We start from the raw sequence: 21,305 nt of genomic DNA on the forward strand, positions 1-21,305 counted from the left end.
AGTTTTGTGAGATGAATGTATTTTGGAGATTTGATGCATAAAAATGTGAATTTACTTAACACTAATAAAAGTGTACACTCAGAGATGTTTAGGATGTTAAGTTTTATGTTACATGTTTTTACCACAATTTAAAAATTGTTTACTCTGTAAGATATTTATATGTTTAAAGATATGATAACGTATTATGGAGTTGTATAGGATAAGTGGATGACAACAATAGCACAAAAGCTGAGAGGGATGAAATGAAAGAATACTATTGTAAGCATTAAAGTGTACGATCTAAACACTGAATTAAAAGCAGAGACTTAACAGATTGGACCAAAAAAAAAAAAATCAATACCCAACCATATGCTCTTTATAAGAAACCTATGTCAAATGGATGAAGAAAGCTACACAATACCAACACAAATCAAAATAAAATTGAAGAGGCTATTAATATCACAGGATTGCAGAGCAAACCTATTGCTAGGGATAAGTCACTTCTTAATAATAAATGGTCAATTTATTATGGTCAGTTAGGAACATTACATTTAAACATTCATGCAGATCCCCTGGAGAAGGGAATGGTACCCACTCCAGTATTCTTCCCTGGAGAATTCCATGGACAGAGGAGCCTGGCGAGTTACAGTCCATGGGGTCACAGAGTTGGACATGACTGAGTGACTAACACACACACAATATCAAAGCTAAAAAAAAATACAAAGTGTAAACCTTCAGTGAGAAGTAAACAAACCTGTAATTATTGTCAGAGATTTGATTACCTCTCTCTCAATAATTAAAAGAATAAGTAGACAGAAAGTCATTGCATATATAAAAGACTTGAATCAACTAATTTTACCTGATTGATGTTAATGGAACACACCATCCAACAAAAGCAGAACATAGATTTTTTTGAAGCACTATAAAACAAGTCTCAATAAATTTTGAAAGAATTCAAGCCATACAAAATACATTCTCTAACCTCTTGGAGTTAAATTAGAAATTAATAACAAAAATCTCTGGAAAACCCCCTAATGTCTAATGTCTAAATGACCCATGAGATGAAGAAATCAAAAGGTAAATTAGAATATCATTTGAACTGAATGAAAATACAATATATCAAAATTTTAAAGATGCCACTACAGCAATTTCTGTATTAGAGAAGAATGTCTAAAATCAATACTCTGAGCTTACACTTCAGTCGGAGAAAGAAGAACAAATTAAACCAAAAGTAGGCAGAAGAAAGGTAATAAGAAAGATCAGAGCAGCAGTTGGCAAACCAGCCAACAGAAAAACAGTAGAGAAAATTACTCAAAGAACTAGAATTGCCAACCCTCTGGCCAAACTGATCAGGAGCAAAAGAGAAGGCACAGATTAACAGTATTAAAAATGAGAGAGATGACATCACTACAGATTATGAAGATAATAAGGAAATCTTATGAACACGTTTTGTGGAGAAGGAAATGAAACCCACTCCAGTGTTCTTGCCTGGGAAATCCCATGGACAGAGGAGCCTGGTGGACTATGGTCCATGGGGTCACAAAGAGTAGGACACAACTTAGCAACCAAAAGAAACAGGTTTATGCCAGTAAATTTGATAACTTCTATGAAATAGACAAATTCCAGATGATTTGATGAATAGCCCTATTTTTATTAACAAAATTGCATTTAAAATTATCCAAAAAAGAAAACTCCAAGTACGATATGGTTTCTGATGAGTTCTAACAAAAATTTAAGGAAGAGATAATAATTCAATACAAACTCCAGAAAATTGAAAAGATGGGTATACTTCCCATTTCATTCTATGAAGCCAGAATCATCCTGATAGCAAAACCAGACCAAAAACATTACAAAACAGAAAAGTACAGGCCAGAATCCCTCTTGAAGCATAGATTCAAAAGTTCTAAACAAATTTTAGCAAATCATATCCAACAATATGTAAAAAGGATAATTCATCATGACCAAGTGGCATTTATCCCAAGAATTCAGGTTGACTTAACACTCAATATAATTTATCATATTAACAGACCAAAAAAGGGAAAACCTATGATCTCAGTGCATGCTTAGTCCCTCAGTCTTGTCTGACTCTTTGCAACCCCATGAACTGTAGCCTCCCAGGCTCCTCTTGTCCCTGGGATTCTGCAGGCAAGAATATTGGAATGGGTAGCCATTCCCTTCTCCAGGGGATCTTGCCAATCTAGGGATCGAACCTAGGTCTCCTGCATTGCAGACAGATTCTTTACCATCTGAGCCAGTAGATGCAAGAAAATAGCCAAAATCCAGCATGTATTCCTGATTAAAATGTCTTAGCAAGTTTCTGGGATGATGTAGGGTTCATGGAGGGCAGTGCACAGGGCCTGGAGGACAGCTGGCCAAGAGTTGACAGACTTGCCATATCCTTGTTTCCCCAGCCCTCACCCAAGACTACCCAAGAGAATGAAGCCTCCCTGATGGCAGGCTCAGCATATGGGAACCACCTATCTGAGACTGTCCTTGTTCCTGAGGCAGACAGAGGGCCTGGTTTCGAGAAAGACAGACTAATAGTTACGAGAGTCCCTTCCCTTGGGAAGTGACTAGAATCAGGGAGGGTTTTTCCTCCCAGAGCTGACCTCAGGTCTGTTCATTGCATCTGTACTACAGCAAATGATTTCTAATCCTTGATTATCTCCATCTCCACTCTCAGAGGATTTGGGATTCCTCTATTGTTTTTCCATATTACCTACCAGCCTACCAACAGACTTTTAAAAAATGGTCTTGAGCAGACAGCTGTTCATTCCACGGGTTTTTGAGCACCTGCGGTATTTTACAAGCTCTTGTAGAACAGCTAGTACCTCGGTGAGCAGTGAGGCCAAGACCACAGGCACAGGTTTGCCATTAGAATCAAGTGAAAGCGGGTGTTAAGATCTGGCCATACATAAATGTTACTGTTGGTAAACAGCAAATGTCAGTAGGCAAAGCCACTTGATTTACAAGAATTTGACTTCTTAAAGTCAAATTCATTTAAAACCCCTGTTTCAACATATGAGACTTTCTCTCATTTTTGAGGACTAGTATGGACACTGTGGCTTCCCTCATAGCTCAGTTGGTAAAGAATCCGCCTGCAATGCAGGAGACCCCAGTTCTAGTCCTGAGTTGGGAAGATCCACTGGAGAAGGGATAGGCTGCTTACTCCAGTATTCTTGGGCTTCCCTTGTGGCTCAGGTGGTAAAGAATCCACCTGCAATGTGGGAGACCTGGCTTCCATCCCTGCATTGGGAAGATCCCCTGGAGAAGGGAAAGGCTACCCACTCCAGTATTCTGGCATGGAGAATTCCATGGGCTATAGAGTCCATGGGGTCACAAAGAGTTGGACTCGACTGAGCGAATTTCATCATCATTCATCATCAGGGACCCTGTGCCTCCTTGGGGGACAAAAGCTACAAAAGAACCATCCTGCTGTCTTTACGACTTGTTTCCAGTACTTACAGGTTATGGATATGTTTTTATGATCATCTTATACACTATTACCATTGTTTTTATTTGTTTTTTTTTTTTTTACAGTAAAAGTTAAGTGACATTTTTAAAATCTCTTAGCAAAGTAAACATAAAAGGTAACGTCCTTAAACTGATGAGGAACATCTACGAAAAACTGACCCAGGTGGTGCTGGTGGTAAAGAACCACCTGCCAGTGCAGGAGACACAAGAGACACAGATTCTATTCCTGGGTTTGGACGATCCTCTGGAGGAGCGCATGGCAACCCACTCTGGTATTCTTGCCTGGAGAATCCCATGGACAGAGGAGCCTGGTGGGCTACGGTCCATAGCGTTACAGAGTCAAACACAACTGAAGTGACTTAGCACACACGCATGATCATATTTAAAGGAGAAAAACTAAATGGTTTTTCCTTAAATTAGGAGCAAGAGATAGATGTGTGCTCTGAAGACTGTTTCCACACTATACTGGAGGTTCTAGCCAGTTCAGTAAGGAACGAGAAAAGAAATGTATCTGTATTAGAAATGAAGTAAAACTATTCATTTGCAGATAACATTATTATCTGTGAAGAAAATTTGATGGAGCTCATTAAAAAGATACTGGAACTAACAGACGGGTTTAACAAGGTTGCAAAGTATCAGATACATTAATGAATTTTCTGTACAAGCAATGAATGGGAATTGAATGTTTAAAATACCATTCTATTAGCATCAACAAGAAATAGCATAAACAGAGAATTCTTAGAGAGCTCACAAAAGATATGCAAGCCTATACAGTGAAAACTATAGAATATTGTTGAGAGAAATAAAAGTTAAATAGATGGAGAGATATACAGTTTTGGGGGGAAGACTCGGTATTAAAATGTCATTTCTCTCCCAGTTGATCTATACATTTAGAGCAATCTCAGTGTGGATCCCAGAAGGCTTTTGTTTTTAATAGAAACTGATGAGATGAACCTAAAATGATATGGGAAAGCAAAAGATCAACAACAACCAAAAGATATAGGAAAAGAAGAAAAAAGTTGGAGTTGACTTCAGATTTGTTACAATGCTAAGAAATCGTCACCCTGTGGTATTTGCTTAATGATAGACAAATAGATATATGGTACCAAACAGTATTCAGATATCGACCCACACATATATGGTCAACTGATTTTTGCCAAATGTAAAAAGCAGTTCAGTGGAGGAAGGGCAGGTGGGGCTAGAACAATTATGTGTCATATGAAAACAACAAAACCAAAAAAACTTTGATCCATACCTTGATCCATATAAAAAGTAACTAAAATGAATCAGCGAGCTTCATATTAAAGGCCTACATATAAACTTCTAGAAAGAAAATAGAGGAAACTCTTGTAATATTGGGATAGGCAAAGATTACTTAGATATGACACCAGAATACAACTGACAAATGTAACATTGATAAACTGACATCATCAAAATTAAAAGTTTCCCTGGTGGCTCAGATGATAAAGAATCTGCCTGCAATGCAAGAGACCCAGCTTCAGCCCCTGGGTCAGGAAGATACCCTGGAGAAGGAAATAGTAACTCACTCCAGTATTCTTTCTTGGAGAACTCCATGGACAGAGAAGCCATGGTGGGCTACAGTCCATGGGGTCACAGAGAGTCTGACATGAGTGAGCAACTAACACTTTCACCAGATTTAGAGAAAATATATGGAAAATGAATTCTATTTAGAGTATGTAAAGTAATCTCTAGATAGCTCTGTAGTGCAGTGGATAGCACATTGAACTTTTAGCATATGTAAAATACTCTCAAGCCAATAATAAACAATAAACTCTAGACAAACGGGCCCCTTCATGGATCACAGCCTTGTCATGGCGAAGGGGCTTGTGTAATTCAATGAAGCTATGAGCCATACCATGCAGGGCCACTCAAGACAAATAAGTCATAGTGAAGAGTACTGACAAAATGTGGTCCACTGGAGGAGGAAAGGGCAACCCACTCCAGTATTCTTGCTGCAAGAACCCCCTGAACAGGATAAAAAGCAAAACGACCAGAAACCAGAAGATGAGCCCCCCAGGCAGAAAGATGTCCAATGTAAGTACTTGGGAAGCATGGAGAACAGTTACTAATAGCTCCAGAAAGAATGAAGCAGCTGGGCCAAAGAGGAAACGACGCTCAGTTGTGGATGTGTCTGGTGGTGAAAGGAAAGTACAGTGCTGTAAAGAACACTATTGCATAGGAACCGGGAATGTTAGGTCCATGAGTAAACTGGATGTGATCAAGCTGGAGATGGCAAGAGTGGAAACATTGACATCTTAGGAATCAATGAACTAAAATGGACGGAAATGGGCAAATTCAATTCAGATGACCATTATATCTACTACTGTGGGCAAGAATACCTTAGAAGCCATGGAGTAATTAACCCTCATAGTCAACAAAAGAGTCCAAAATATACTACTTGGGTGCAACCTCAGAAACCAGAGAATGACCTCCATTCGTTTCCAAGGCAAATCATTCAGTATCACAGTAATCCAAGTCTGTGCCCCAACCACTAATGCCAAAGAAGCTAAAGTTGACTGGTTCTTTGAAGACCTACAACATCTTCCAGAACTAAGACCAAAAAAAGATGTTCTGTCCATAGGGGATTGGAATGCAAAAGTAGAAAGTTAAGAGATAGCCAGAATAACAGGCAGGTTTGACCTTGGAGTACAAAATGAAACAGGACAAAGGCTAACAAAATTTTGTCAAGAGAACATGCTGGTGATAGCAAACACCCTTTTCCAACAACGCAAGAGGTGACTCTGCACATGGACATCACCAGTTGGTCAAACTAAAGTCAGGTTGACTATGTTCTTTGCAGTCAAAGATGGAGAAGCTGTGTACACTCAGCAAAAACAAGACTGAGTGTGACTCGGATCATGAGCTCCTTATTGCAAAATTCAGGTTGCAAAAGTCAGGTTGATTATGTTCTTTGCAGTCAAAGATGGAGAAGCTGTATACACTCAGCAAAAACAGGAGCTGAATGTGACTCAGATCATGAGCTCCTTATTGCAAAATTCAAGCTTAAATTGAAGAAAGTAGAGAAAACCACCTGAGTGGTAAGACCTAAATCAAATCTCTTAAATGATTATACAGTGTATCACAACAAACTGTGAAAAGTTCTTAAAGAAATAGGAGTACCAGACCACCTTACCTGCCTCCTGAGAAACCTGTATGCAGGTCAAGAAGCAACAGTTAGAACTGGACATGGAACAACTGACAGGTACAAAATTGGGAAAGGAGTATGACAAAGGTGTATATTGTCACACTTTTATTTAACTTCTCTGCAGAGTACATCATGCTAAATGCCAGGCTGGATGAAGCTCAAAGTGGAATCAAGATTACCAGGAGAAATAATAGTAGCTTCAGATATGCAGATGATAAAGCTCTAATGTGCAGAAAGCAAAGAACTAAAGAGCCTCTTGATGAGGGTGAAAGAGGAGAGTGAAAAAGCTGGCTTAAAGCTCCACATTCAGAAAAATAGGATCATGGCATCCGATCCTATCACTTCATGGCAAATAGATGGGGAAGCAGTGGAGATTATGACAGACTTTATTTTCTTGGGCTCCAAAATCACTGCAGACGGTGACTGCAACCATGAAACTAAAAGACACTTGCTCCTTGGAAGGAAAACTATTAACAAACCTGGACAGCATATTAAAAACCAGAGACATCACTTTGCCAACAAAGGTACATATAGTCAAAGCTATGGTTTTTCCAGTAGTCATATACAGATGAGAGTTGGACCATAAAGAAGGCAGAGTGCCAAAAATTTGATGCTTTTGAACTGTGGTGTTAAGACTCTTGAGAGCCCTTGGACAGCAAGGAGAGCCAACCAGTCAATCCTAAAGGAAATCAGTCCTGAATATTCATTGATAGGACTGATTCTGAAGCTGAAGCTCCAGTACTTTGGCCACCTGATGTGAAGAGATGAGTTATTGGGAAAGACTGTAATACTGGGAAAGACTGAAGACAAAAGGAGAATTGGGCAGCAGAGGATTAAATAGCATCACTGACTCAATGGACATGAATTTGAGAAAACTCTAGGAGATAGTGGAGGACAGAGGAGCTTGGCATGCTGCAGTCCATGGGGTCACAAAGAGTCGGACACCACTTAGCAACTGAACAACAGAAAAATTGACCAAAGATTCTAGCAGACACTTCCCCAGAGAAAATATGCAGGTGGAAAATGACTACATGAAAGGATGCTCAACTTCATTAGTCATTATGGAAATGCAAATTAAAACCTCAATTAGATACCACTGCACACCTGTTAGAATCAAATGAAAAAGACTTGGTGTTGGTGAGGAGGAGGAGAAATTGGGATTTTCATACACTGCTGGTGGAAATGTGAAATGGTACACTCACTTTGGAAAACATTTTGTCAGTCTCTTAAAAAGTCAGACATGTGAGACTGGCTCTCCATGCAGCCAAAGCCTGGGGCATCCAGAACTTCTGGAACAACTGCCACTGAGACTGTAGGAGACACCTTGTGTCCCAGCGAGACTCACCACTGTTCCCCATGCCCTGGACTGCTGCCCACACTGCCACCACCAGAGACCTTGGTGAGCAGGGCTCACTGCCTACCTTGCGCTAGGGAGGGACTCGAGCCCCCTGGGGGCTGAATAGGTATTCAGGAACCCGGAGGCATCAGCGTTGATGTCTTCCCTTCTCAATGGTGTTTCTGGTGTCCACCTCAGGAGTCTCCTTGGCCACTCTTGATACACTTGGAAATTAAAGAGGATACAGTGAATATATTTTTCTTTAAATTTTTCATTGTATATGTTCAGTACTAACAGAGTGAAGGACAGGCCAAAAGTACTGCAGTAGGTATGGAGAGGCCATGGAATATCCACCAACCAGATAATCATCGCTGGAGTAACTGGAAGCATCTGAATGTACTGTTAAAAAATAGCGGCTCAACACAAATCACTGCACCAACCTTAGGAGGGCAGAAACCTACAGGAAGAAAGACTTCAACATTGAAGCCTGGGAAAAGAAGAGCTCAAACACAGTAAGTAAAATAATAATAATAATGAAAAGACAGAGAAATACTACACAAATGAAGAAGCAAATTAGAAACATAGAAGTCCAAATAAATGAAGAGGAAATAGGCAAACTACATGAAAAACAATTCAAAATAATGATAGTAAAGATGATCAAAAACCTTGAAAACAAAATGGAAAAAAATGCAAGAATCAATTAGCAAAGACCTAGAAGAATTAAAGAATAAACATACAGAGACAAACAACACAGTTACTGAAATTTAAAATACTCTGGAAGGAATCAATAGCAGAATATCTGAAGCAGAAGAACAAATCAGTGAGCTGAAAGATAGAATGGTGGAAATAACTTGTGAAGAGCAGAATAAACTAAAAAGAATGAAAAGAACTGAGGATAGTCTCAGAGACCTCTGAGACAATGTCAAACACACCAACATTTGAATTAACAGGGGTCCCGGAAGAGGAAGAGAAAAAGGGTATGAGAAAATTTTTGAAGAGATTATAGTTGAAATTTTCCCCAACATGGAAAAGAAAATAGTCAATCAACTCCAAGAGGCACAAAGAGTCCCATACAGGATAAGCCCAAGAAGAAACACACCAAGACACATACTAATCAAATTAACAAAGACTAAACTCAAAGAAAGAATATTAAAAGCAGCAAGGGAAAAGCAACAAGTAACGTACAAGGGAAACCCCATACATTTAAGAGCTGATCTTTCAGCAGAAACTCTGCAGGCCAGAAGGGAATGGCTGGATATAATTAAAGTACTGAAAGGGAAAAATCTACAACCAAGATTACTGTACCCAGCAAGGATCTCATTCAAAATTGATGGAGAAATAAAAAGCTTTTCAGACAAGCAAAAGTTAAAGAGAATTCAGTCCTACCAAACCAGCTTTACAACAAATGTTAAAGGGACTTATATAGTCAAGAAATACAAAAGAAGGAAAAAGATCTATAAAATCAACCCCAAACAAGAAAATGGCGATAGGAACATATATATCAATAATTACTTTAAGTGTAATGGATTAAATTCCCCAACCAAAAGACACAGACTGACTGAATGGGTACAAAAACAAGATACATATATATGCTGTCTACAAGAAACCCACTTCAGACCTCAAGACACATACAGACTGAAAGTGAGAGGATGGGAAAATATATTCCATGCAAATGGGAAGCAAAAGAAAGCTGGAGTAGCAATCCTCATATCAGATAAAATAGACCTTAAAGAAGATTACAAGAGATAAGGAAGGGCACTACATAATAATCAAGAGATCAGTCCAGGAGGAAGACATAAAAATTGTGCATATCTATGCACCCAACATAGGAGCACCTCAATACATGAGACAAACACTAACACATAAAAGGAGAAATTTACAGTAACACAAAAATTGTAGGAGATTTTAACACCCCATTCACACCAATGGACAGATCATCAAAACAGAATATTAATAAGGAAACACAGGTCTTAAATGATACATTAGATGAGATGGATCTCATTGATATTTTCAGGACATTTCACCCAAATGCAGAAGAATATACCTTTTTCTCAAGTGCACATGAAACATTCTCCAGGATAGACCACATCTTGAGTCACAAATCAAACCTCAGTAAGTTTAAGAAAATTGAATTCGTTCAAGCATCTTCTCTGACCACAATGCTATGAGACTAGGTATCAATTACAAGAAAAAAACTGTAAGAAACACAAACACATGGAGATTAAACAATACATCTCTAAATAACCAACAGGTTACTGAAGAAAGCAAAAGGGAAATCAAAAAATTTCTCGACTCAAATGACAATGAAAACACAGCAACTCAAAACCTATGGGATGCAGCAAAAGCAGTCCTAAGAGGAAAGTTTACAGCAACACAATCCTACCTCAAGACACAAGAAAAACATCGAACAGACAACCTAACTTTACACCTAAAACAACTGGAAAAAAGAAAAAAAAAAAAATTTAGTAAAAGGAAAGAAATCATAAATGTCTGAGCAGAAAGAAATGAAAGAAACAATAGTAAAGATTAATAAAACTAAAAGCTGGTTCTTTGATCAGATAAACAAAATTGACAAACTTTTAGCCAGGATCATTAAGAAAAAAATAGAGAAGAATCAACAAAATTAGAAATGAAAAAGAGGTTACAACAGGCAATGCAAAAATACAGAGGATTATAAGAGACTATTATGAACAACTATATGGCAGTAAAATGGATAACCTGGAAGAAATGGACAGATTCTTAGAAATGTTCGATTTTCCAAGACTGAACCACAAAGAAATAGAAATTATGAACAACTCAGTAACAAGCACTGAAATTGAAGCTGTGGTCAAAAATCTACCAAAATACCAGATGGCTTCACAGGAGAGAATTCTGTCACACATTTAGAGAAGAGCTTTTGAAAAAGTGCAGAGGAAGGAACACTTCCAAACTCATTCTACAAGGCCACCATCACCCTGATACCAACACCAGACAAAGACAACGCAAAAAAAAGAAGGCTACACGCCAATGTCATTGATGACCATAGATGCAAAAATCCTCAACAGAATATTAGCAAACAGAATTCAGCAACAAATCAAAAAGTTCAGACACCATGATCAAGTTGGGTTTATTCCAGGGATGGAAGGATTCTTCAATATATGCAAATTAATCAATGTGATACCATATTAAACTGAAAGATAAAAACCATATGATAATAGATAAAGAAAAAGCCTTTGATAAAATTCAAACCCATTTATGATTCAGTTCATTTCAGTCAGTCGCTCAGTCGTGTCCGACTCTTTGGGACCCTATGGACTGTGGCACGCCAGGCCTCCCTGTCTATCACCTGGAGTTTACTCAAACTCATTTCCATAGAGTCGGTGATGCCATCCAACCATCTCATCCTCTGTCATCCCCTTCTCCCGCCTGCAATCTTTCCCAGCATCAGGGTCTTTTCAAATGAATCAGTTCTTCTCATCAGGTGGCCAAAGTATTGGAGTTTCAGCTTCAGCATCAGTCCTTGCAATGAATATTCAGAACTGATTTCTTTTAGATGGACTGGTTGGATCTCTTTGTAGTCCAAGGGACTCTCAAGAGTCTTCTCCAACACCACAGTTCAAAAGCATCAATACTTCAGTGCTCAGCTTTGTTTATGGTCCAACTCTCATATCCATACACAACTACTGGAAAAATCATAGCTTTGACTATACAGACCTTTGTTGGCAAAGTAATGTCTCTGCTTTTTAATATGCTGTCTAGGTTGGTCATAACTTTTCTTCCAAGGAGCAATTATCTTTTAATTTCATGGCTGCAGTCACCATCTGCAGTGACTGCAGATTGGAGCCCAAAAAAATAAAGTCAGCCACTGTTTCCACTCTTTCCCCATCTATTTGCCATGAAATGATGGGACTGGATGCCATAATCTTAGTTTTCTGAATGTTGAGTTTTAAGCCAACTTTTCACTCTCCTCTTTCACTTTCATCAAGAGGCTCTTTAGTTCTTCTTTGCTTTCTGCTATTAGAGTGGAGTTATCTGCATATCTGAGGTTATTGGTATTTCTCCTGGCAGTCTGGATTCCAGCTTATGCTTCATCCAGTCCAGCATTTCTCATGATGTCCTCTGCATATAAGTTAAATAAGCAGGGTGACAATATACAGCCTTGACACACTCCTTTCCGTATTTGGAACCAGTCTTTTGTTCCATGTCCAGTTCTAACTGTTGCTTCCTGACCTGCAAACAGATTTCTCAAGAGGCAGGTCAGGTGGTGTGGTATTCCCATCTCTTTCAGAATTTTCCACAGTTTATTGTGATCCACACAGTCAAAGGCTTTGGAATAGTCAATAAAGCAGAAATAGATGTTTTTCCGAAACTCTTTTGCTATTTCGATAATCCAGTGGATGTTGGCAATTTGACCTCTGGTTCCTCTGCCTTCTCTAAATCCAGCTTGAATATCTGGAAGTTAATGGTTCACATATTGCTAAAGCCTTGCTTGGAGAGTTTTGAGCATTACTTTACTAGCATGTGAAATGAGTGCAATTGTGTGGTAGTTTGAGCATTCTTTGGCATTGCCCTTCTTTGGGATTGGAATGAAAACTGACCTTTTCCTGTCCCATGGCCACTACTGAGTTTTCCAAATTTGCTGGCATATTGAGTGCAGCACTTTCACAACATTATCTTTTAGGATTTGAAATAGCTCAACTGAAATTTCATCACCTCCACTAGCTTTGTTTGTAGTGATACTTCCTAAGGCCCACTTGAGTTCACAGTCCAAGATTTCTGGCTCGAGGTGAGTGATCATCCCATCATGATTATCTAGGTCATGAAGATCTTTTTTTTGTATAGTTCTTCTGTGTATTCTTGCCACCTCTTCTTAATATCTTCTGCTTCTGTTAGGTCCATACCATTTCTGTCCTTTATTGTGCTCATCTTTGCATGAAATGTTCTCTTGGTATCTCTAATTTCCTTCAAGAGATCTCTAGTCTTTCCCATTCTATTGTTTAAAACTGTTCAAAAAAAATGGGAACCTAGAACCTACCTCAACATAGCAAAGGCCATATATGATAAGCCTAGAGCAAACATTATTCTCAATGGTGAAAAACTGAAAGCATTCCCCCTAAGATCAGGAACAAGACAAGGGTGTCCACTTTTATGACTGTTATTCAGCATAGTTCTGGAAGTCCTAGCTACAGCAATCAGAGAAGAAAAATAAATAAAAGGAATCCAAATCAGAAAAGAAGAAGTCAAGCTCTCACTGTTTGAATATGACATGATGTTATACATAGAAAACCCTAAAGAAAGTTTCAGAAAGTTACTAGAGCTAATCAGTGAATTTAGCAATGTTGCAGGATACAAAATCAATATGTAGAAATCCCTTGCATTTCTATATTCTAACAATGAAAAATCAGAGAAATTAAGGAATCAATCCTTAATCAATTCACCATTGCATCAAAAAGAATTAAATATCTAGGAATAAACTCACCTAAGGAGACAAAAAGAACTGTAAACAGAAAATAATAAGACACTAATGAAAGAAATCAAAGATGACAGAAACAGATGAAGAGATATTCCATGTTCCTGTAGAAAGAATCAATATTGTGAAAATGACTATTTTACCAAATGATACAGATTCACTGCAATCTCTATCAAATTACCAATGACATTTTCCACAGAACTAGAACAAAAAATTTCACAATTTACATGGAAACACAAGAGACCCCAAATAGCCAAAGCAGTCTTGAGAAAGAAGAGTGAAGCTGAAGGAATCAACCTTCCTGACTTCAGATTATACCATAAAACTACAGTCATCAAGACAGTATGGTACTGGCACAAAAACAGAAATATCAATCAATGAAACAAGATAGAAAGCCCAGAAATAAACCCATGCACCTGTGGGTACCTTATTTTTGACAAAGGAGGCAAGAATATATTATGGGGCAAAGACAGCCCCTTCAATAAATGGTGCTGGGAACACTGGACAGCTCCATGTAGAAGAATGAAATTAGAACACTTCCTAATGCCATATACAAAGATAGACTCAAAGTGGACTAAAGACCTAAACGTAAGACCAGAAACTATAAAACTCTGAGAGGAAAACGTAGAACACTTGATGACATATTCAAAGCAAGATCGTCTATGACCCACCTCCTAGTGTAACAGAAGTAAAAACAAAAGTAAACAAGTGGGACCTGATTAAACCTAAAAGCTTTTGCACAGCAAAGGAAACTATAAGCAAGGTGAAAAGACAACCCTCAGAATGGGAGAAAATAATAGCAAATGAAACAGCTAACAAAGGATTCATTCCCAAAATATACATGCAGCTCATACAACTCAATACCAGGAAAACAAACAACCCAATCAAAAAGTGGGAAAAAGACCTAAACAGACATTTCTCCAAAGAAGACATACAGATGGCTAGCAAACACATGAAAAGATGCTGAACATCACTCATTGGAGAAATGCAAATCAAAACTACAATGAGATATCACCTCACACTGGTCAGAATGGCAACATCAAAAAGTCTATAAACAAAAAATGCTGGCGAGGGTGTGGAGAAAAGGGAGCCCTCTTGCACTGTTGGTGGGAATGTAAATTGATACAGCCACTATGGAAGACAGTATGGAGATTCCTTTAAAAACTAGGAATAAAATCACCATATGACCCAGCAATCCCACTCCTAGGCATATACCCTGAGGAAACCAAAATTGAAAAAGACACATGTATCCCATTGTTCATTGCAGCACTGTTTACAATAGTAGAACATGGAAGCAACCTAGATTTCTATTGACAGATGAATGGATAAAGAAGTTGTGGTACGTATACACAATGGAATATTATTCAGCCATTAAAAGGAACGCCTTTGAGTCAGTTCTAATGAGGTGGATGAACCTAGAACCTATTATACAGAGTGAAGTAAGTCAGAAAGAGAAAGATTAATATCATGTTCTAATGCATATATATGGAATCTAGAAAAATTATAACTGAAGAGTTACTTACAGGGCAGCAATGGAGAAACACATAGAGAACAGACATGGACATGGGGAGAGGGGAGGAGCAGGTGAGGTGTATGAAAAGAGTACCATGGAAACTTACGTTACCATATGTAAAATAGATAGCCAACGGGAATTTGCTATATGGCTCAGGAAACTCAAACAGGGGCTCTGTATCAACCTAGAAGGGTGGGATAGGGAGAGAGGTTCAAAAGGGAGGGGAATATATGTATACCTATGGCTGATTCATGTTGAGGTTTGACAGAAAACAACAAAATTCTGTAAAGCAATTATCCTTCAGTAAGAAAATTAATTAATTTTTAAAAAGTCAGACATGCCTGCCATATTAGCCAGTCTTCCCTGCTGCATAGCTGTTTGACCCAGCAGAAAGGAAGCACAGATCCTTACAAAGACCTGTGTACTGTTTGAATATAAAGTATATTGTTTGTTTTTAGCTTTATTTATTACCACCAAAACTGCCTCATCAACAGGGAAAAGGGTAAATAAGTTGTGGTACAATGGGATACTACATAGCATAAGAAAGAAGTGAACTATTGATGCATGCGGCAACATGGGTTAATCTCAGGGTAATTATGCTGAGTGAACGAAAGCATACAGAAAATAGTATACACTATCATTCCATTTACATAAAACTCCCAAAAATATAAACCATAGTAGCAGAAAGTAAGCCATAGGGGATGAAGTGAAAGGATGGCAGGAAGAAGGAATTAGGAAGAGACACAAGGAAATTTGGGAAGGATGATAGACTGTTGATTATTGTAATGCTTTCATGGGTCAAGTTAAAACTTCAAATTGTACACTTTATGCAATTTAAGTCAGTTATGTTTCCATAAGGCTGTTTTTGAAATATGTGTATGTATGCATGTGTATGTATGAATGCATGTATGTGGTTGAGGGGACTCGTAGATTAAAGGAGACTTGAGAGACATAGCAAGCAAATGCCATGTTTAGACTTTGCTGTATCCTGATTCAAGCAAGCCAACGATAGTACGACATTCTGGAGACACTTGAGGAAATAGTTTGAGTGTTAGATTATGTTGATTAATTATTGTTAACTTTGTTAGGTAAGACAGTAGCACCAAACAAAAGCCCATGTCTGTTAGACATAGTTCACTTGGTATGAGTTTATGGGTGAAAGCATACAGTGTTTGTGATGTGCCTTTGAAATGCTCTAGGACAGTAATGAGAGGGGAATAGATGAAAAATATAGTGAAATATTGATCATTGAAACTCAATGATGAATACTTTAAAGGCCCATTAAATTCTTTTTTCTTTTGTGTACTTTGAAGTTCGTCCTAAAATTTTCTGTTGTTTTTGTTTCATCCTCAGGATAAAACCCAGGGTCTCCCTTGTTTTAGCCTCTGTCATACCACTACAGCCCCATCATCTGCCTCCTATCACAGTTTAGGATCTGGTTATATGCAAGGTGGGGAGGAGGCAATGGCACCCCACTCCAGTACTCTTGCCTGGAAAATCCCGTGGACAGAGGAGCCTGGTAGGCTGCAGTCCATGGGGTCTCGAAGAGTCGGACACGACTGAGCGACTTCACTTTCACTTTTCACTGTCATGCATTGGAGAAGGAAATGGCAACCCACAGCAGTGTTCTTGCCTGGAGAATCCCAGGGACAGGGGAGCCTGCTGGGCTGCCGTCTCTGGGGTCGCACAGAGTATCGGACACGACTGAAGCGACTTAGCAGCAGCAGCAGCAGCATATGCAAGGTGACCATCTGTCCCAGTGCACCTGCAGTCTCGGTTTGCACCTATTGTCCCAGTATAATTATTAACAGGGTCCTCTCACTCTCAGAACATTCTAATATGAGTAATAAAATATATGCTCACCATAGTTACAGTTATATCAGTCTGTAATTTCCCTCACATACCTGTGCCTCTTACCTGTTTGTCTTTACTGGACTAGTCCTTGGTCCAGAATCCCCCTTCCTGTCCCAATGCTTTCTTCATCTAACTCCTTCCTACTCTTTTCCAAGCCTTAGAGATTTGCCTGATTTAACTCTCTTAAATAAATGAGAAAAACTCAAACTCAGAAAGGTGAATGTACCTTCCTAAATCGTGGAGCATAGCAGTGGCAGTCAGAAGCAGAGTTCATGACTGCATCCCTTCCCCCACACACTGATCTTGATAAGCAGTTTTAAGGAGTTTTTGAGATATCCTTTCACAAAGACAGAGCTTGTGTGTCTAATAATTAGTGTGTCACCCTTGGAGCAGAATAAGAAAGCTATTGGAACAGTGGCAGTAGCTCTGACGTGTGTAAGAACTAGATACTGATAATGTTAGAAATGTTTGTTAGATACAAAATGCATTGGTGATTATGACACCTGGCTTTTTTTTTTTTTTTTTTTTTTAACTATATACACTTTTTTACCAGAATGCTAAATCTGTGGAGAAACTGCCAGTTTTTCTAACTTTTTAACTGCTTTCTTGGAATCCTTTCATATGATATGACTTGGAAAGTAATGTAGGATAATAGGACTTTATATATTTATTTTAAAGTAAAGAATATCATCTAGTGAAGTGAAGTAAAAGTGAAGTCGCTCAGTCGTGTCCGACTCTCTGCAACCCCATGGACTGTCACCTACCAGGCTCCTCCCTCCGTGGGATTCTCCAGGCAAGAGTTCTGGAGTGGGGTGCCATATCATCTAGAGTATATCTTAAAAGTTATCACAAGAAGGAAAAAGGTCTGTCTGGTGATGGATATTGAGTTATTGTGATCATTTCAAAACATAATACAAGTATTGGATCATTGTGTTGCATACCTGAAATTAATATAATGTGTATATCTATTATAACTCAGTAAAAATTTTAATAAAGTTTCCTGAAATAAGAAAAATCCAGAGATTTTGCACTTAACATCTGTTTTTCTTTGCTATTTTCATAGCGTCGTCTTGGAGATGCAGCCAAGAAAGCCATCAGCAAATTGACAACCAGAACAGTGAAAAAGGGTGATAAGGTACAGTAATGAAACCTCTTTAGCACTGTAAAAACAGTATACTGTTTTGCTTTTTATTTGGTAGGTGACAATACATACTGACCATTTGTGTCTCCATTAGGTTTTCCTTTTACTTCAAGCATACTATCTAATGCTTTATTGTAAACTAACTTCTCTTGGAAATCTTATTCTTAGTATGCCTGTCATCTGGAGATCCTCCTTACAGTTTTCTAATTTTCCTGGACTTTTAATGCTCTTATCATCATTAGCTTCACTGGACTACTTATAATTTCCCTAGCTGTGCTCTTCAACACTTTTCTTCTGCTAAAACCTAGCGTACTTTGGGGTTCTTCTGTAAAGAACCAGGAATGTGCATTCTCTTCCTGTGCTTTCTAAGACTTTGCATCTCTCTTTTATGTTTTAATTCTTCACAGTTCGTGGAAAACTGGAGACCCACATTCAGGGGGTGGTGGTTAACATGGCACTTCCTGTACAGGTGGCTAAGCAGTTTGAAAGAAGGGCACAGTTTACTAGAGTTGGGCCTGGAAGCTTACAGGGAATAAATCATAGAGGCAGTGATAGAAGCTATCTGTGGCTGAAATTGCTAACCCCAGTTCTTCAGTCAGATCGCAAAACTTGGTGGAGTCCTGCTTCTGCTTTCTTACAAAATAGCGGACAAAAATAGCAACTTAATGTGAGACCCTATATTCAATATATTCAAGGCTATCTAGAATTTAAAAATTGTGTCTCTGAAGGCATAAAAACCAAACCTGTCTTCTGCTAAAAACCAACTCTAATTTTTTATCGAAGAACTCTGGAAGGATAATTACAGATAATTCTCCATCCTCTTAAGTTTTACCACTTTCTTGACTTTACTCATTTTTATTCCCACTTCCTTGACACCCTGCATCTAGTTTCCCCTGTCACAGCTCCAAACGGTAGAAATATTTTCAGTGAACTTCATGGTACACGAAGGAAAAAATTAAAAATACTTGCAGAAAATATATGCAGCATCTCAACAACTGTACTTCATGCCAGAGGAGTGATTGCCCATATAAATGCTTTTTTGATCTGATAGCCTTCAGCTGCCACATTAATTTGAATTTCTCTGGAGCTCATTCAGCTTATGCATCCTACTTTGTCCCCCATGCTAACCATCTTTCCTTGTTAAAGCCAACACTTTTCGTAGTTTGTGTCTCCTACACCTGTCAGCAGCTGTCCTGCTGAGTTTCAGTCCAAGGGGCAGTGACGCAACAAACAGTGCTGCCTTTCCTGGTAGTGCGCTGTTTCATGACCGGGCAGGGGAACCCTTCCCCAGTCCAGAGGAGGCAGAGATCAGTTACCCTTGTTGACCAAACACCTGGCAGACTCTTCCTGAACCTTGATCAAGACCTAGTGTAGAGTCGAATCCATGGCTGTTCTCTGTCCCAGATCTCCCATCCTTGGGCCAGGTCTTGTGGTGGCTCACCATCTTTCCTGCCGGTACTTAATTTTGTGGTGAGATGAGTGTCCTGATAAGGAAAACATACTCAGAATACTGACGCAGCCGTAGTGGGGAGAAGATGGTCCAAGGTGATGGCTGGTTTTTATATCTTGAAAAACGTTATTATTCTGATTTCTAAGATATTTCACAAACAGAATTAGTAATAATTGTTATACTGTAGTTTAAAAGCAAAATAGATTGGCCCGCATACAATTTGGGTTGACACAGTTAAGCAGTTGGAAACATACTACGTTTTTTTATAACCTTTCATTCTATAATCGCCTGTTTACCATAGTTGCCACAGGAGAAATTTTAGCTGGATTGTATGTCCTCCATTTAGGTACTTTTAGGAGTAGTGTGTAACTTTTGTTCCCGTGCCTTGTGTTTCAGGAAACAGACCCAGACTTCGATCATTGTGCAGTGTGCATAGAAAGCTATAAACAGAATGATGTTGTCCGGATTCTGCCCTGCAAGTATGTCGGCTTTCTTTGTTTAAAATAGAATGGTACTAATGTGATTTGTGTATCTCCCTTTTGGAGTGGGTATCCATTTGCTTTTGAGAGCCATTCTTACCCACAACTTTTCTGGTGGGAAGAGGCCTGGCTGCACACTGAATGTAGTGGTAAACAGAAATAATACAGAAGGACATCTTTACGCTGGCCCTGCCATTTCTGAGTCGTGTGGCCCTGGCAGCTCTACTGCAGACTTCAGCAAGAACTGATTGCAAACCTTCTCTAGTTAAGAGAAAAATGGGTGGGGTGCATCAGTAGCCTAAAAGCAGTAAGGTCAAGAATTTTTATTTCTGTGCTTTCTGTGGATTTCATTTCTGTAGACTTCAGATCTAGCCACTGATCCTCTCCTTCTCAGACCAAGGGTTCATCACTAGTCTCTCCAGTAACGCCTCAGCAGTGTCCACTTGGTACTGGGTACCAGAACGCTGCGTTGGCAGGTGGCTTCTTTACCACTAGGCCACATGGCAGAAAGTGAAGAGGAACTAAAGAACCTCTTGATAACGGTTAAGGAGGAAAGTGAAAGAGCCAGCTTAAGACTAAATATTAAGTTAAGATCATGGCATCTGGCTCCATTACCGTATGCCAGATAGGAAGGGAAGAGATGGAAGTAGTGACAGATTTCTCTTCTTGGGCTCCAAAATCACTGCAGATGGTGACTGCAGCCATGAAATCAGAAGACTGTTGCTTCTTGGCAGGAAAGCGATTGACAAACCGAGACAGTGTGTTGAAAAGCAGGGATATTACTCTGCCGACGGGAGTCCGTGTAGTCAAAGTTATGGTCTTCCCAGTGGGCAGGTATGATTGTGAAAGCTGGACCGCAAAGAAGGCAGAATGCCAAAGGCAGCAATGCCTTTGAACTGTGGTGCTGGAAAAGACTCCTGGAAGTTCCTTGGACATCGAGGAAATCAAACCAGTCAATCTTAAGGTAGATCAATCCTGACTATTCACTGGAAAGACTGATGCTAACGCTGAAGCTTCAATATTTTGGTCATCTGATGCACACAGACGACTCATTGGGAAAGTCCCTGATGCTAGGAAAGATCGAGGGCAGAAAGAGACAAGAGCATCAGAGGATGACATGGTTGGATGGCATCACCGATGCAGTGAACATGAACTTGGGAAAACTTCGGGAGATGGTGAGAGACAGGGAGGCCTGGCATGCTGCAGTTCATGGGGTCACAAAGAGTCAGACGTGAGTGGGCAACTGAGCAACAACCAGAAGTCTAGGGCTTGGGTTAAGTCTTTGACTGGCCTTGGCTGTGTGAAGTGGGGGGACTGCTGTGTGCTGTGTGCCTGCCCCAGGTCAGGCACTCTGCTCTGTGCAGTTTGCATCTGCTGTCTCCCCGCTGTCCAGTGAGGTGTGGGGAAGCCAGTAGTGGAGCTTCCAGGGTCAGGGTCACACGACTCAGAAATGGCAGCGCTGGT

General features: G+C 39.3%; 1 protein-coding gene across 2 annotated transcripts in view; it reads left to right on the top strand.

The window, feature by feature from the left end:
* RNF130 (ring finger protein 130) overlaps positions 1–21,305 on the top strand; it is a 139,346-nt gene that overhangs the window by 95,466 nt on the left and 22,575 nt on the right. For both annotated transcript variants that reach the window (XM_061421283.1, XM_061421282.1), the window contains exons 4-5: positions 17,835–17,906; positions 19,759–19,841. In XM_061421283.1, the coding sequence (XP_061277267.1) occupies positions 17,835–17,906; positions 19,759–19,841 (155 nt within the window). The remainder of the gene's footprint in view (positions 1–17,834; positions 17,907–19,758; positions 19,842–21,305) is intronic.

Source organism: Bos javanicus, chromosome 7 (assembly GCF_032452875.1).
Source record: "Bos javanicus breed banteng chromosome 7, ARS-OSU_banteng_1.0, whole genome shotgun sequence".
Classification (NCBI taxonomy): domain Eukaryota; kingdom Metazoa; phylum Chordata; class Mammalia; order Artiodactyla; family Bovidae; genus Bos; species Bos javanicus.